Source organism: Macrosteles quadrilineatus, unplaced genomic scaffold, assembly GCF_028750875.1.
Source record: "Macrosteles quadrilineatus isolate MER2022 unplaced genomic scaffold, UCM_ALF_1.0 Scaffold_8__2_contigs__length_117827958, whole genome shotgun sequence".
Lineage (NCBI taxonomy): Eukaryota > Metazoa > Arthropoda > Insecta > Hemiptera > Cicadellidae > Macrosteles > Macrosteles quadrilineatus.
The window spans coordinates 39,443,728-39,458,885 of NW_026542601.1; the positions used below are offsets into that span (position 1 = coordinate 39,443,728).

Below are 15,158 nucleotides of genomic sequence, written 5' to 3' on the forward strand. Positions count from 1 at the left end.
CGACGTAGATACTACTACTAATGTATAGTATTATCTTTTATTATGTTTTGACCCTTTGACTATCTTAGTATGAAACGCCTCCGCAGCAACAAACCTGCATACTGAGCGAATTTCCATTTGCCTGATTTGATTTTCACTAAGATATCTCTAACAAATGTCCGATTCTTTTCCTGTGAAAATAGCATTAGGTTTAATAACTTAGGTGTGCTACTACAGACTACAGGAAAGACAATGAATGAATTTTTCGATGGTGAAACGTTAATAGCAAAATTGTATGAAAGAAACAAATTTGCCAAACTTGATCAAATGTATTCATAAAACAAGCTAACTACAACGGGTTACTTATTCTCCTTAAAATATACACGTGGGAGTTTTAAATTACTTTATCTTCTTAGTAGCTATTTTAATTGTACAAAAACTATACACTATACTCAATTATTTGTTTTTAAGCCCTAAAAATTGTTCTAGACGTAACTTTACCAATGAAGTTAAGACAAGTGTTGACAGTTATTACATGACAACATTACGGAACAATCGGTTGTGGCCCAACTCTTCATAGCACATGACGACGACAAACGAATGCTGTACGATAACAACGCATCGACGGAATAGTTATTTGACCTACTCGTAGGTGTAACACCATGGAAAATACCCAGTGTTTACATACTAAACGCCCAGCAGAGAGGTGACTTGATTGTTGTCACGTATATAGTACGATCTCTCTATCTCTAAATAACAATCCATAGGTTATTGTCTAACCACGATTTGTTGTTATATGTTAATAATTACAACTAATTTACATTGCTGAGGTTAAGAATCAGTAACTATAATTTTTTTAGTATTACTTCGTAAACATGTTTGATGGATAACAAATGTACAGTAGAACCTCAATAACAAGACTCTTCTCTTAAAACAGACTTGTTATCAAGGTTTGCGATAAAAACCTGTGATTAGGGGTCAAATAAATTTAAGTGGATTTGAAAATGTACACTTGTTATCAAGGGTGACTTATTATCAAGGGTCTTCTCGTCGGGGTTTCCCTGTGTAGCATTGAATACAAAATCTAAGACGTGACATTGAAGTCTCTTGATTATTTGTATGCATAAAATGGAGCTTTCATTTATACATTGAATATAAACATAAATCAATTTTAACGTCGTATCGACAAAGTCTTTTCAAATTACTTCGAATTTATTTAGCTTAAACATTTTTTCCGTTCAATGACAAATTCTTCTAGTATTATGACCAGCCGTGTATAAGCGGTGTGGTGAAGAGGCTGAAAACAATAGCAGCGTGGGAGAGACGAGAGATCACTCGAGCGAGAGAGCAAACTACGCCCACGCGGCACCCGGCGTCAGTTATTAATGGATCCGCGAGTTTTACGTACTAAAACTCAATGTGTGGTGTTTATACTATGTGGTAAATTGTTGTACCCCTCCAACACAAGACGAAATAAATTCACTTATGGTGTTCTGGCAGACAACAGTATTTGAAATGAGAGTACAGTAACTACTAATGAGCTGGTCAGTTCCGATTATGATAGTGATAGGTCTTTTGGGAAACGGGGGTTATAAAGTGGGGGTATAAAGTGGGTCGCTATTGTTATAACACTTGCCCTATGCAAATGAAGATTGTTTAAATAAAGCGTTACGTTAAGTAAGGTTTTGTTGGCTAGGACTCTATTGAGTTAGGTTACGTTCTGTAAGGTTATGTTATACAGGGACAGACTCTCAGTCAAGACACATCAACGTCAGTATATTCTACGTGATCGATTAAATGGTGTACAATTAAGTTAGTTTTTATAGGCTCGGATTCTGTTAATTTAGTTAAGGTTCTGTTAGGTTGGATTATGAAGGAACCTAATCTAGGTCCAGACTCGATATATTCAGTATATGATCAATGGGAAGGGGTACAAATTAGGTTCGGTTTTGTAGGCTTAGTTTCGTTAAGTTAGGTTAGGTCCTCAAGGTTGTGAAGGGACAGACTCTAGGGTCAACCTCAGTGTATTGTGCATGATCGATAGAAAGGAACACGTTAGGATACGTTAGGTTCGTCCCCTTGTAAGTAGAACGACTCATTTAAGCTAATTACACATCATTTCAATAGTCGCGGGCCTATTCATGAAAATACGCTTTTGATGTTCCTGTGCAGCATGTCAAATCATGTCCAGCATCATAACAGGTGAACATACCAATCATGTCCAGCATGTCCAGGTATTCAAATCAACTTTTTCAACATATTTAATACTGGATCTCATTCTGTCCGATTACAGGATTTGTAACGTAAATAAACACCGCAAATGTGCTGACTGGTCGAGTTCAGTTCCGAGCGTAGAATCGCAAGAAGCGACGACTTCACTCAGCTGAGCAAGGGTTGAGCGTTTTGCGACGCACTTAGACGGAAGAATACCAGATTACCATGAGCAGTAGTAAACATCGCGACCGGAAACACATCACGTGACCTTGGCTGACACATGGCTGCCAACCTAGCAGATAGTCGGAGTTGGCACGGTACACTCGGGGCCAATAAAACCGGGTACCGGGTTGGCACGGACACACGACTATAAAACAAGACCTTGCCATCTTCGTCGTAAATTCCAACGTGACAGCTCGGTTTGCGTTGCGAAATAACCACACTTAGTAAGGCGACCCACCTTAACACCATCTTAAGTGTGGTATGATAGATGAGGCAGGTACTGTATACACAATGTTGGTATACTAACATGCAAGCCCAAGACAGAACCGACAACCACACCAGCCCTAAAGATGGGGCACGTTGGCAGAGACGTGAAGCAAAGATATTTCACTCGTTTTATTACAGATTAAAAGAGTAGACAGCTAAGAACATTAAGACAAAACATATACAACTAAATAATCTATTATAACTGTTTGTGAGTGCTTGTTGAATACTGACGACATCAATATGAGAGCAGATTCATGACAAGGATCTGAAGAAGGCAAGTCACCAAAACGATCGTCATCCACCTTTAGAGGAGGTATAGGAATTACATTAATCAAGGTAAAAAAGCTTTTGTTTATATGCGAGACTACACAATCAAACATGTGCTTGACAACAGAAGTCGGTTCATAAACAACTTGAAACTACCTTCGCAAACCTTGACGCCACCAGCTAAGTAATTTAAGAAGACGTAATTAAAATTAGAGAGAGCACCAATTATAAAAGAGTGACTAAAAGGGATTATTTTAATATAATTAAATCACTTTTTGTCCAGAACAAAAATAACTCAACAACAAACATGCGCTGGAAAGCAGAAAGTTTAAGCAAGTTGAAGCTACCCCGGCAAACTCGGCGCCGCTTACATTAGCCAACTTGAATAAATATTAAAGGATTCTCTCAGATTAGCGCCAAGATTGTTTTAATTTAATTTTAGACAAACTCAGACTTGCCCTAGATTCAACAGAGCGCTCTTATGTTAGTTTATTAGCCAGTATTGAAGCTTAGTTTAAAGTTTAGCATTTATTAGTACCAAGATGTTCATGGAAAAAGTATAGATGGATTGGTAAAAACATCACGTTGTTTGAAGCTTAGTTTAAAGTTTAGCATTTATTAGTACCAAGATGTTCATGGAAAAAGTATAGATGGATTGGTAAAAACATCACGTTGTTTAAGTACCGAAACTACTGAACCGATTGACATGTTTTTGGTGTCATTGGAAAGAGCTTAACGTGAAGTTGTGCAGGAAACTTTCTTTTTAGGGAAATAATGAGAGATTGAGGCCCTGGAGCCCTTTAAAGTTTAGTATTTCTCCATAAGGATAACATGGGAGATAATTTTTATTTACAGAAACATATGTTTGTTACTTGAAAATAGTCAAAGTCTACTAAATAATAATTGCTGTGTATTATGACTCTTAATGTATACCTACTACATTTCAATCAAGGATTGTGTACCTTAAAGTTTACCAAAGTCAAAGTCAAAGTCAAAGTACTAATTTATTTTAATGCTGGGAATAGTAAAATTTAGTGGAGAATAAGTTACCATGATTTAGAAAACTTTACTGTAATAATCATGTATTTAAATCACAAATCTTTGACATTATTAATTCATTTGAAACTAAACAGCTGATCGACAAATCAAACAAAGCATCTACTTCATGTGAATAATGTTATTACACATAGTTTTTTTTAACCAATATCTTGATTCTTTTTTATTTGTGGGTGTATTTTGAGTTTGCAGTTATGAAAGCACCAAGCCAAGTAACTTTTATCTAATTTTCTTCACAAACTAACAGTATTAATGAATTACTACATGAACTTGACAAGTCAGGTAATTAATTGTCAGTATACCAAGGGGAAGAAGAGTGGGTCCCTGAAAACAGATGAAGGCGGAGACACCCATCAAGAAAATCCAACTGAGTTTTTAAATGGTCAGTGGATTGCCAAGACACAGATTAGTTTAATAAAAGGGGGCAGTGGTTTTATTGATGAGGAATATTAATACATCGAATGGGCCTTATTAATAGCACAAGGCTTCATGTGATCAGAATGGTTAACAACTTAATAGAATGTAAAGTCTTAACTGGAACAAGTGAGTGGGGACGTATTTTAATTTCGAGGATAAAAATTTACCCAAACTTACCATTTAAAATGGAAAGATGCTAATTTCTGTTACCTTTGGCATTTGCAGCGCTGTTCTTACCCAGACCAATTTCAGTCATGAGCAACTATATTATATGTTGTTTTAAGTAAGGCTACATCTTTTAATAGGATACGCATATTCGTTACGGAAAACTCTGACCAGAGTAATCTTCCTGAAGGTAACTTTAAGGCTAAAATTGTAGTATTCGTGGAAGTGCTTTTGTGATAAAAATATTGTTTTTTAGTGTTTATTTTTAAAAGTGCGTTTTCTTCAAGCTTGCTCGCTGCCTATAATACTTGAACTTGAACACTTATTAATTTACTAAATATAATAAACAGCTAGAAAATGGCTGGACTGCTTCCCTTCCGAGGCTTCATTATTACTGTTTAATTTACGTCATCGAGTCAATATATATAATACGATGAATTTGTTTTCTAAATTCATATGTTATTTTGCGGGGCATTGAGCCGCACTGGTTCACTAGTGGTTATAAATACACACTGTGAACAGAAGAAACACTAGTCTAACTATAACAACAGTGTTTTAAAACTGAAATCACATGTATACACCAAGAACACAAAGAGAGCACGCGATCTTTATTTAGAACCGTTGAATCTTTCGCGGGTATTGGCGTTTGTTCTCTTGAACGCAGTTGGATGAACACAGTTGGTCAAATAGTTCCACAAACTCCTTAAATATTCACAAAAAAAAACATATAAGCAATATAATTGACATGTTTTGAACAAGTATACCTTTAACTTTATAACTTTGTCCCTGTGATCATTCTAAACCGATTCATTAGACTACATTATAATCCAAAGAGTCACTTCTCTTGCGTGTAATAATTTTGTCTTTGCTTCCGTTAGTTCAACCACAAGTCACGGAAACAAAATAAGTAAGAGAGGGACAAAAAGTGACACGAACGCACAACAGACCAACGGGACTTCTATAATAAACCAGACACGACACGGGCACGCCACGCGGTGGTTTAAACAACACGAAAACACGCCACGTAAGTTACAAGGCAACAGGCTATTTTGGTCTGTGAAAACTTAGATCGGGGAAACTGCAGCGAACTTATCTGATTGGACGGAAGTTTAACTCAACTGCTTTTCCCTTGTCTGTGAATTTACGTTGAGGTAGGCGCAACAAGGAGACACAGGTTGATTTGTTACAGATAACTTGAAGTATAACTTAGGAAACTATGAGGACACTTGTATCTGTTGTCAAATCCAATTATGTCATTTATGAAACAATGATGTGAAATTAAGCTTGTAATCACGTGTGTTATGTCCGGCAACGGTAGAGTGCGATCATGTCATTTTAGTCTAATTTTCAGTTCAGAGTACACTTTACCATTAGGTCAAAGCAGAAGGCAAGCAGTAGTGTGGAGATAGTTTTATTTGGCCATAATAGTTTTCAAATTTTCGAATTTACAAGGTATTAAATGAAATAATACACAATACAAGACATTAATATTGCATAATTATTATTCCGGACAAATACATCACTTAACGTTAGCCGATCCAGGATGCAAACATATAGGACAATGGTAAATGTAAGGTTGGCATTGTAGAATAAAAAGGTTGATAGAGTGTTGAGTTTTAAATGCAATATTATCAAGATATGTTCAAGATTATTTTTAAGACAAGATTAGGTCGTAAACACGGGCCTAAGATAAGGTTGAACACAGTAAAAAACGTCTTGATGATGGTAAAGTCACCGAATACTTAAAATCAAGTTAATTTACCAAATTCACGTAATATTGATCTGTAAATTAATTACACATATCAAAAGAGACAGAAGCAGAAATTGTGGAAAGTACTTACTGTAAGCCACTCGAGAACACCCAGTACTCACCTGCAAGGAGAAACAACAGATTAGATAAACGGTTTCGTAACAGCCTTGTATTACAATCCACAGAGTATAGAATTAATCACTGTACATCGAGTAAACAACATTTATCATGCAGATAACAAATATGGTAGCAAAGCTCACAAATTAACACCAATAACGATAACGGAAACTGACCGAGCCTATCAGTTCCAGTTCTCTTCGCATCGCCGCGAACACCACGTCCAGTTTGAACCCTTCGGCCATTTGAAAAATTAAAATCGCGACTTTTGAAAATTAAATTCCCAGTCAGCGTCTGTACAAGTAGTCAGGCGGGATAACACTGGCACCAGATAATGAAGATGGATGGCGACTTATCAAGTACACTTCACAGATTGTCTGGCTAAAGTGCACCACTGAACACACACCAGCCACGCCTGGGGGCCGAGCTTTGCCTAGTAACAAAACTTGAGCTTTCCCAGCAACGGACTAAAGGTTTTACCAACTTTAAAAAAATATTTGGGGACCGAGATTAACTTAGAGACATGCCTTGAGCCGTCTAGGAGGGATGAGCTGAGCGACGGACTAAGTTGGCAAGTTTCAAAAATATTCGGGGACCGAGCTTTGCTAAGGAACGCACCTCCTAGCATCAGTCTATAGTGTTTCATACTAAACGTTTCAAAAATGCTTGGTGGCCGAGTACATTTTTTGGTCTTGCTAGAGTCGGACCAAAAGTATAAAAAAATATTGAAAATCTTCATGTGATTGGGTCTTCAAACTTAGTAGTCGTAGATTTTGGTTGGAATATGAAAATAATACCGTTTAATTTCGATGACATATATACTTTACTGTACATCGAACGAAGTCTAAATATTAACTTAGCAAATCATTCCACAATTTTTTGGCTAATTGCACCTGTCTTGAATAACATATAGCAGGAAAAACTAGGAACAACGCAATATAATTTTGTATATTCTTATAATTGTTTTATAGGTGTGAAATACTACAATAACAATATTTTATTCTATTTATTTTTACTGAATAGCTGCAGATTAACAGTCTTAAGAAATTCATTTCAAATTATACACGAGCTAAAACACTAGTTTGTCTTCGATTATAAATATTTAAAAAGGAAAACTAATACGTGATAGTGGACAAAGGAGATTAATGTTTTGCAATAGAATTCTTCAACTCTTCGGACAATCTTAAGCTAAAACGCAATTTGGATTTAAAACTAAGCTTTAAGAGTTCAAAACCTACACCTAGACACCAAGCATGCAGGAAAATCCAATTGATCGCTGTTCCAAGAAGCCAATTGTTGTTAAGAGGCCCAATTACATGGTTCATTAAACTGTTGTTCTAGCAATTATCGAGTAGAAGACACTTGGACCCAAGCTTTTACAAATACTATTCTGTACCGGGGACATGTAGGCTAGCAAAATACAACACAAGTGTAGTGTAAGTAATTAATGATATTAACCGACCTTGTAGCAATAATGAGTATGAATGAGAACATCAATTAAAACTTCAAGGCCGACTAACAACTGTTCTACACCATAGTGTTGTAGCTGTGTCATACGTGCAAGGTTCAAGTTGACTAAGTGACAAGTTTAACCTACCTTGTAAGATGAAATATTTCACTAAAGTACTAATGATATATTGAAAATCCATCAAAACCCACATTAAGGTTGACTTGCTGTTATCTTAGATTTGAATTTTTCACAAAGTAAAACAAACTTTAAAACTGGGGTATATTTACATTTAGAAAAGGAACGTCCTTTTTTAATTGTATGTTACGATTTAAAGGGGACTGTTCTAGGGCTAGAGGTCTCGACAGATTTTAAATGACGTTATAGATCAATAGTTTATACGAACTTTGTACGCTGTACGCTTAGTCACAAAAATGTTATCACAAACAAAACTTTGATTTCAATTATCCACAGAGAAAACAAATCCATTCACTTAATGGTTTACAATTACTAGCAATGTATGACATACAAAATTCATTGTTTTCATTATAAAAAATACTTATCTAATACATAATTGTTGAAAGAAAAGCATTGAAAATGAAAGATAATTTATCAGCAAATTTCCCTTCAGGGAAGAAGCTATTGTAATTAGTAGTGAAAAATAGCATTTCCCTTGTTGCCTATTATTTACTAAGATTAAACAAAATTCGGGTCAACGACTTTGATTTAGTTTTGTACATTTTCTCTTATGAGATATTGCCGTTTACACAATTACGATTTACAATGGTATGTTCTCCTTGTAGGAAAGACAGGTACTGTATGCAGTTTTTCCAACTTTATCTGTACATCGTGCGCCTTTACCATGGTTATTAACATGGTTGTAATTAATAGTTAGATAAGAGTTTACAAAGCAGTTATAAGTAGAGCTGATAATACAGTACGTTAAGTACGTTAAGACCATTTTGACAATGTTAGATGTGATTAAACATTTCAAATCTTTTGAGAGCTTGAATCGAAGAAAAAACTTATAAGAGTTTAAGCATTGAGTATAAACATAACTTACGAACGAAGTCTTGCTAATTTTTACAAAATTTAATCTAAATATTAATTTAGCAAATCCAATATCCTACAATGGTTATGTTTATACTCAATTGTTTAAGTTAACTCGCCTCTTTCCTTGGAATCACAAAAAATAGATCAAGAACAGCATTGTTGGCATGAATATAATTTGAATATTTGCATAATATCGCAATGTCAAAACAAGCTTACAACGTTACGACACGTCTAACTTATAACTGGTTGCGTCTATTAATAATCTAACTAGCTCAAAGATGCAAAGTACCAGCTCAGCACTATGCCACAACAATATAATACTGTAGGCGGCCCCTAATATGTTTCCGTAGTCTGTGACTATGGTGTTGTTTCCGGTTGGGTGTAATAAACACATATGACCAATTTACCAATGTAACCGCAGTGTATAGGTTACCTATACTGTATACTGTCTAAAACTAGCCTATATCTTTTGTGTGATTAAATATTTGGCCAGAAAACAGTATAGGAATTCTTTATTGAGTAACCTGATGGATATTTTAACACGATTTTTCATTAATATTTTAGACTTTCCGCTTTGTAAAGTAACAGCCTTTTTGGGCCCCCTGAACAGGAAAAAGTAGTCCTGCGGAAAAATTGTCCTGTAAAAATTACATCTGTGGTTTGAGTTTTATTAAATTATGTATGTGGGTACTAGAAAATATAGTGACTCCAGACATCTTTTTCGGTTTTTATACATTTAATTTTAATGGCAAATTTTACCATTAACTCCCATAAACATGAAAACTGGTATTTTCACGAAACGGCTTGTACGATTTTGAAATTAAGTATTGTATGGTCCTTTTAAGTCCAAACAAAATTGTACAACCCCAAATGCCGTAAACACTACATGGTTAAAAAGATTTAATTAAATAGTTACTTTCACCGCCTAACCATGGTACCGGGTTTCTGACAAGCGAATTTGAGAAAGTATGCGTCACATTGATAATACCGTTCATTTAATTTGAAAACTATTGCCCATTGCTGTCCTTACAAACATACAGTAGTACGCTCGGTTTAAAAAATTGCCATTAGGGGCATATTTAAGAAAAATATGAACATCTAATGTGACACAAAAAAACTACAGGGGATCTCACTTTATTCTTGTTAAGCGAATTTCAGCTATTCCGCCTTTGATGAAACCCTGCAACGCACCTCAATAATGTTGGTTATGGTCTACAAATTTACTGCATGCAGACCGTTATGGCCAGTTACTTCCTCATATCACCCGCTATATCGCAAGCCAACTTGAGCGCTGTACATGGGAATATAGAACAGTACTGTACTAACGAGTTGCCTCATAGAATAGTATACAATATTGAGCAGTTAACACATCTGTGACATGTTAGATTCTGGGATATCTAACATGATATAAACATATGGCATTAGGTGAATGTGAAGACCAAAAGGAATTGTGATGGTTTAAACCACTCTTGTGGTATGTGGATCGACATCAAATCCGAATAATACTGGTTTCAATCAGAAGCTACGCTTGGTTCAAAATTCATTAGGACCAATTAGCCAAGATCGGAAAGCAAACAACCAAATTGTATGCCTTGTGATCACATGCCACTATTAGAAGTTGAAAACAAACTCACTCCTTTCCAAAGGCTTACGATTGAGATTCGTAAATTATGGAAACCGAAAAGCGGTTGGGGGAAACTGAGTACTGTAACTGTTTGGTCAGCCTAACAAACAGCCAGAAACGCCAGTCTACTGTACGATACAACAAATTTATCACAGGGTTTACTGCGAGAGTTGAGTGGGTGGTGTTGGGGGGGGGGGAGAAATGCCAACTTCAACTCCAACTCCTCCAAGGTTGATCTGACTGGTTTGGTCAGTCGCGTGCCTCTTTCTGTTGCAAAAAGCCACAGCAGGATTGTGTAGATACGGAAAACCGACCACACTCGCTTTGATATTTATATTTATTGATATTAAAAGTCCAAATCGCGTTGAACTTTTGGACGAATTCCAAAACTATCGATAAACCCCTATGGAATATCCTTGCTCGCTTTGATAATCCATTCGTAAACAGTCCAAAACGCGTTGAATCTTAAGACAAATTCATACCTACCGATAAACCAATATAGCGTCCGTGACAAAAGGGTTTGAAATATTACAATCAATGATTTTTTTTCCACTAATCAAATCAATGATGGTTTTCACTAGGCTGAATTAATGGTCCCTACTAATGAAACAGCTGGTCTTAGTCAGTAACAAAGCTACACAAGGCATCCCACTCCATTCTAATATACACTTATCCTTCACTCCTATTTGGGCTCAAAGACGCACATGGATGGCCTCCCCATCTCAAATTAATATGAATAGAATCAAGCTGTTTCAACACTGAAAATCTTCTTTTTGAAACGAATTTAAAATGTGTTTACTACTCGGAATCCATTCACCTGTGTTCTATTTGTTTACCAATACAGCATAACGACCTCCCAAGGTCGTAGCAAAGGCACGTTTACTGTGTCAGTGACTTGGCGACCCAATACCGTATTCGGCGATTATGTCATTGTATAACCCAAGGCTTCGGGTAGCTTTCTCTTCATTGTGCCAAGTGGACTGAACAGGTTACATTGAAGGAAATCTACAAAAAGCCACTTACCGCAAGCCACAACAAATGGACCATAAAACACGCTAGTTCGGCAAAAGTGTTACGCATAGGCTTTTGTTGTTAAATTGCAACGTTCCACTATGGGTTCAGAAAACTGGTTATGTTGAAACTGATGGATAATAAACGTTATTAGCTTAAACTTGATTACTAAGTAACTAGAAACAGCAAGCGACCTAATATTCTCCATCGTTGTGGTATATTAGGATTAGCATTTAGTGACGGTTTCAAAAATGAGCATGAAAGTGCACTAAATGAAATTCCAACTAATGAAATTCTGCCACTAATTACAAAGTGGGAAGAGATAATAACATTCCACGATGAAGCAACTAACAGCAATCGACCTTGATTTTACGCTAGTTCATCGCTTAGTCGTATCGTCGTATATCTTCTCACCTTTTCAGCTATTAAAAATGAAAAAGCTCGTCCAGCAAAAAGGTTGGCTTATTTAAGACATCTAAGAAACGATTTCTCTTTAACTGCATACACAAGCAATGCCAATTACTACACACACACATCATGCTACATATTTTTACTGTACCTCAATAACGGTCACCATCTTGGGGTCGTAGTTGGCCAGGATGGGTCCTGCGGGTCTAGGACGAGCCGCAGTTTTGGAGTGTTGCGGACAAGGTCTCCTGGCAGGCTGCTTCTTGACCGGAGGCGATGGCGGAGGAGGCTTCTTTGTGAACACTGACAACCACGCCAACCACCCTTTACTCTTCTGATCCCCGGAACTCGCCCTACCCATGGACTTCTGGTCGGGCTCCGGCTGACCCAACCTCTTCGTACACACCCCCACTTTCGCGGCAGCCCCCAGTTTCTTCAGCTGCGACTCCACCATCGTCAGTTCGTTCAGGTGGCTCTCCACCAGCACGTTGGGGTTTTCCAACAGAAATTTGTCTTCTTCGGTCTCGTCAAAGGTTTCCAAGACCTTTGGTTCGTCGCGGTTGATTTCGAGGACGTCAGCGCTCGAAGGGGTGATTTGAAACCTCGTCTTCTTCACTTTAGGACTTTCACCCTTCTTTGTTTCCTCCTTTGTCTCTTTGATTTCTTCTTTCCCATCGACTTCCGTAGTAGGAGAGGTAGGTTTAGCGTCTTTCTCGGGGGATTTGGGCGGAACGTAAGAAGCAGGTCTTTTCATCCACTGGTCCCACGTCATCGGGGTCATTTTTGTCAAGATTTTCGACGACGGTGAGTGCAAACTACCTCTTTTCGAACGTCCCATCTCTCCCTCATCGTCAGATGCACCTTGAGTGTCGAGTGATCTCTGTTTTATAATTGTCGATCTGACCGGGGGTTTGATGTACCCAGGGGAACTCTGACACGAGTACGTCTCCTTCGCATTCGCTTCTGTTTCAATGTGTAACCCGTCGTTCGGCTCATCAGGTTTATCCACCAGGTCGGATTCGCTTATGTGCAGTTCCAATTTCAGAGGCTGGTCTATTTCCGCTTCAGTGGATTGCTCGGTCTGATTCTCGCCCTCGACAATAACTAAACTGTCCATTTCTTCAACAATGACCTTTAGTTCACTTTCTTGTGCGTTTTCGAGTACTTCGGTATTAACTTGTTCGTCGAGTTTCACCCAAACTTGTTCGTTCTCGTTGTATTTCATAGGAGCTAGTTCATCGTTTTCAATCGTATCGTCCACGTCATTCGCGTCACCAGATTCATTTAGCCCATTCTCAGAGGTTTCACACTCTATCTTTGTCACCTCTGTCACTTGTCCATCTTCCTCTTCCACTTCACCATTTACGTCAACGCTGCTAGCCGTCATCTCCTGTTGAAGAAACGCCACAGTGTTGTCCACTGTCTTCTCGTTGGTATCCACTGTTTTCACCTCGGGTGGCTGTGGAGCCAGTTCTACAGGTGGCATCGTCGCCGTTGCTTCCATCGTCACTCGCACACGCGCACCATCACACACCACACGGCTCGCGCGCTGCCTCTACACTGAGCGTCTCGCGCTCTCTACAGTGACCTTCAGCCGCGCAACAATCCCTGCCTGATAACGTGCGCCTTCATCACACACTCCACACACCTCTGTAAAGTAGGGGGAGGTAAGTATTGCCAACCACGGAATAAAAGACGAGACAATTATTATGTGGTAGGCTACTTCTAAAAAGGTCTATCAAAGATGTGTCTTCAATAAGTCAAACGTATTACATAAGATTCACGAGTAACAGAAAACTTGACACCGAAATTGAATATTCCCGCAGAACATGATCTTACAGTTAGTTCACTTCTTAAGTTTAAATCTAAATCGACATAAAATCACGAATTTTGAAAATGAAAACAAAACTTTTAAACGACAAAATGTTAAATAGATCATATGTGATTTTAATTAATTAATGAACATCTGGTAGACTACGAATACTGCTAGATAAATTTCAATGAAGCATGTCTAGCTTACTATAAAAAAACTATATTTATAACATGATATGTTTTCAATAACTCGGTTTAATTAGCGTTTCCTCAATTGGATATTTAGGTGTTACGTCAACAATCGCAACAAAAGGGGATTTTCAGGTAAAGCATGTTTAATACATATGTTGAACTAATGGCAATTAAATGATAAGTTACGTAATTTAACCTTGACTTTACACGACATGAAAATCGGTTTTGTTCATGGATGTTTGTAAATAAATTTATAAAAATAATAATTTGTTCGTGTGGTTACTTAAAAGTAACTCCATACACATGTTAACATTCAGAATTCATTACAAATTATACTGTAAAACTTAATAGTATTTTTTATAACAGATTTTCAAAGCAAAAAGCATGAATGACCTATAGTTTAAACTCGTGGACTTTGCTACCTCTCAACAATCTGAAAGCTCTTGACAGAATCCGTTTCAAGCTGTCAAGTTTTTATACCACAATCACAAGAGGGCAAAGACAAAGCTGTGAGATTTGAATTCACGTGGAGGAAAGCTTTGATAACGCTGATAAGCAACTCGCGCCATTTTGAGGTCGTGATAAAGAAGGTTAACATACGCCCGATAACATACTGTTCTCTTCTTTTGTGTCCAACATTTTTTGCCATTATAAATTGGGTCCATTGTAAAAAGATTTGATCTTTTCAAGAAGAGGGCTTCAAGCTTCGTTAACATTTGTCTAATGCAAATTAAGATTATGTAAACTAATAAAACATAATCTAGCTTCAACCTCATTTAACCTACCCTACCAGACTTGCATAGGGATAAAGTTGGTAGTGGTCGTCCACTTTTAGAATAGACCCACTAAAGTATTTTAATTTAAGAATCATCAGTAAATAAACTTATTTTAGAGTTCCATAGAAACACTTATTATTATTATTATTATTTAAACACTTATTATTATTTTAATAACGCAGAATGTATATTGAAATTACGATCCAGCTATAGGCAAATAACAAAGAAAATGCATTTACCCGTCAACTATGTCAGCACATAATACCATGGATGACTCTACAGGGATGAACTTGTGGTCATAAATTGATTACCTGTTTGTTATAATGGCATTGTATTGTTATCTACTAGACACGCCTATACGTATCCTTTATATCAATAGAG

General features: G+C 37.1%; 1 protein-coding gene across 14 annotated transcripts in view; it reads right to left on the reverse strand.

Moving 5' to 3' along the window:
- Positions 1 to 15,158, reverse strand: part of LOC128999967 (serine/threonine-protein kinase MARK2-like) — a 221,317-nt gene that overhangs the window by 125,874 nt on the left and 80,285 nt on the right. For 11 of the 14 annotated variants that reach the window (XR_008491329.1, XM_054426780.1, XM_054426776.1 and 8 more), the window contains exon 2: positions 12,149 to 13,647. The exons of the other annotated variants lie outside the window; for them this stretch is intronic. Coding sequence is in view for 10 of the 11 variants with exons in the window: in XM_054426780.1 (XP_054282755.1) it covers positions 12,149 to 13,501 (1,353 nt within the window). In the remaining variant the exon portion in view is untranslated. The remainder of the gene's footprint in view (positions 1 to 12,148; positions 13,648 to 15,158) is intronic. 14 annotated transcript variants of the gene reach the window in all.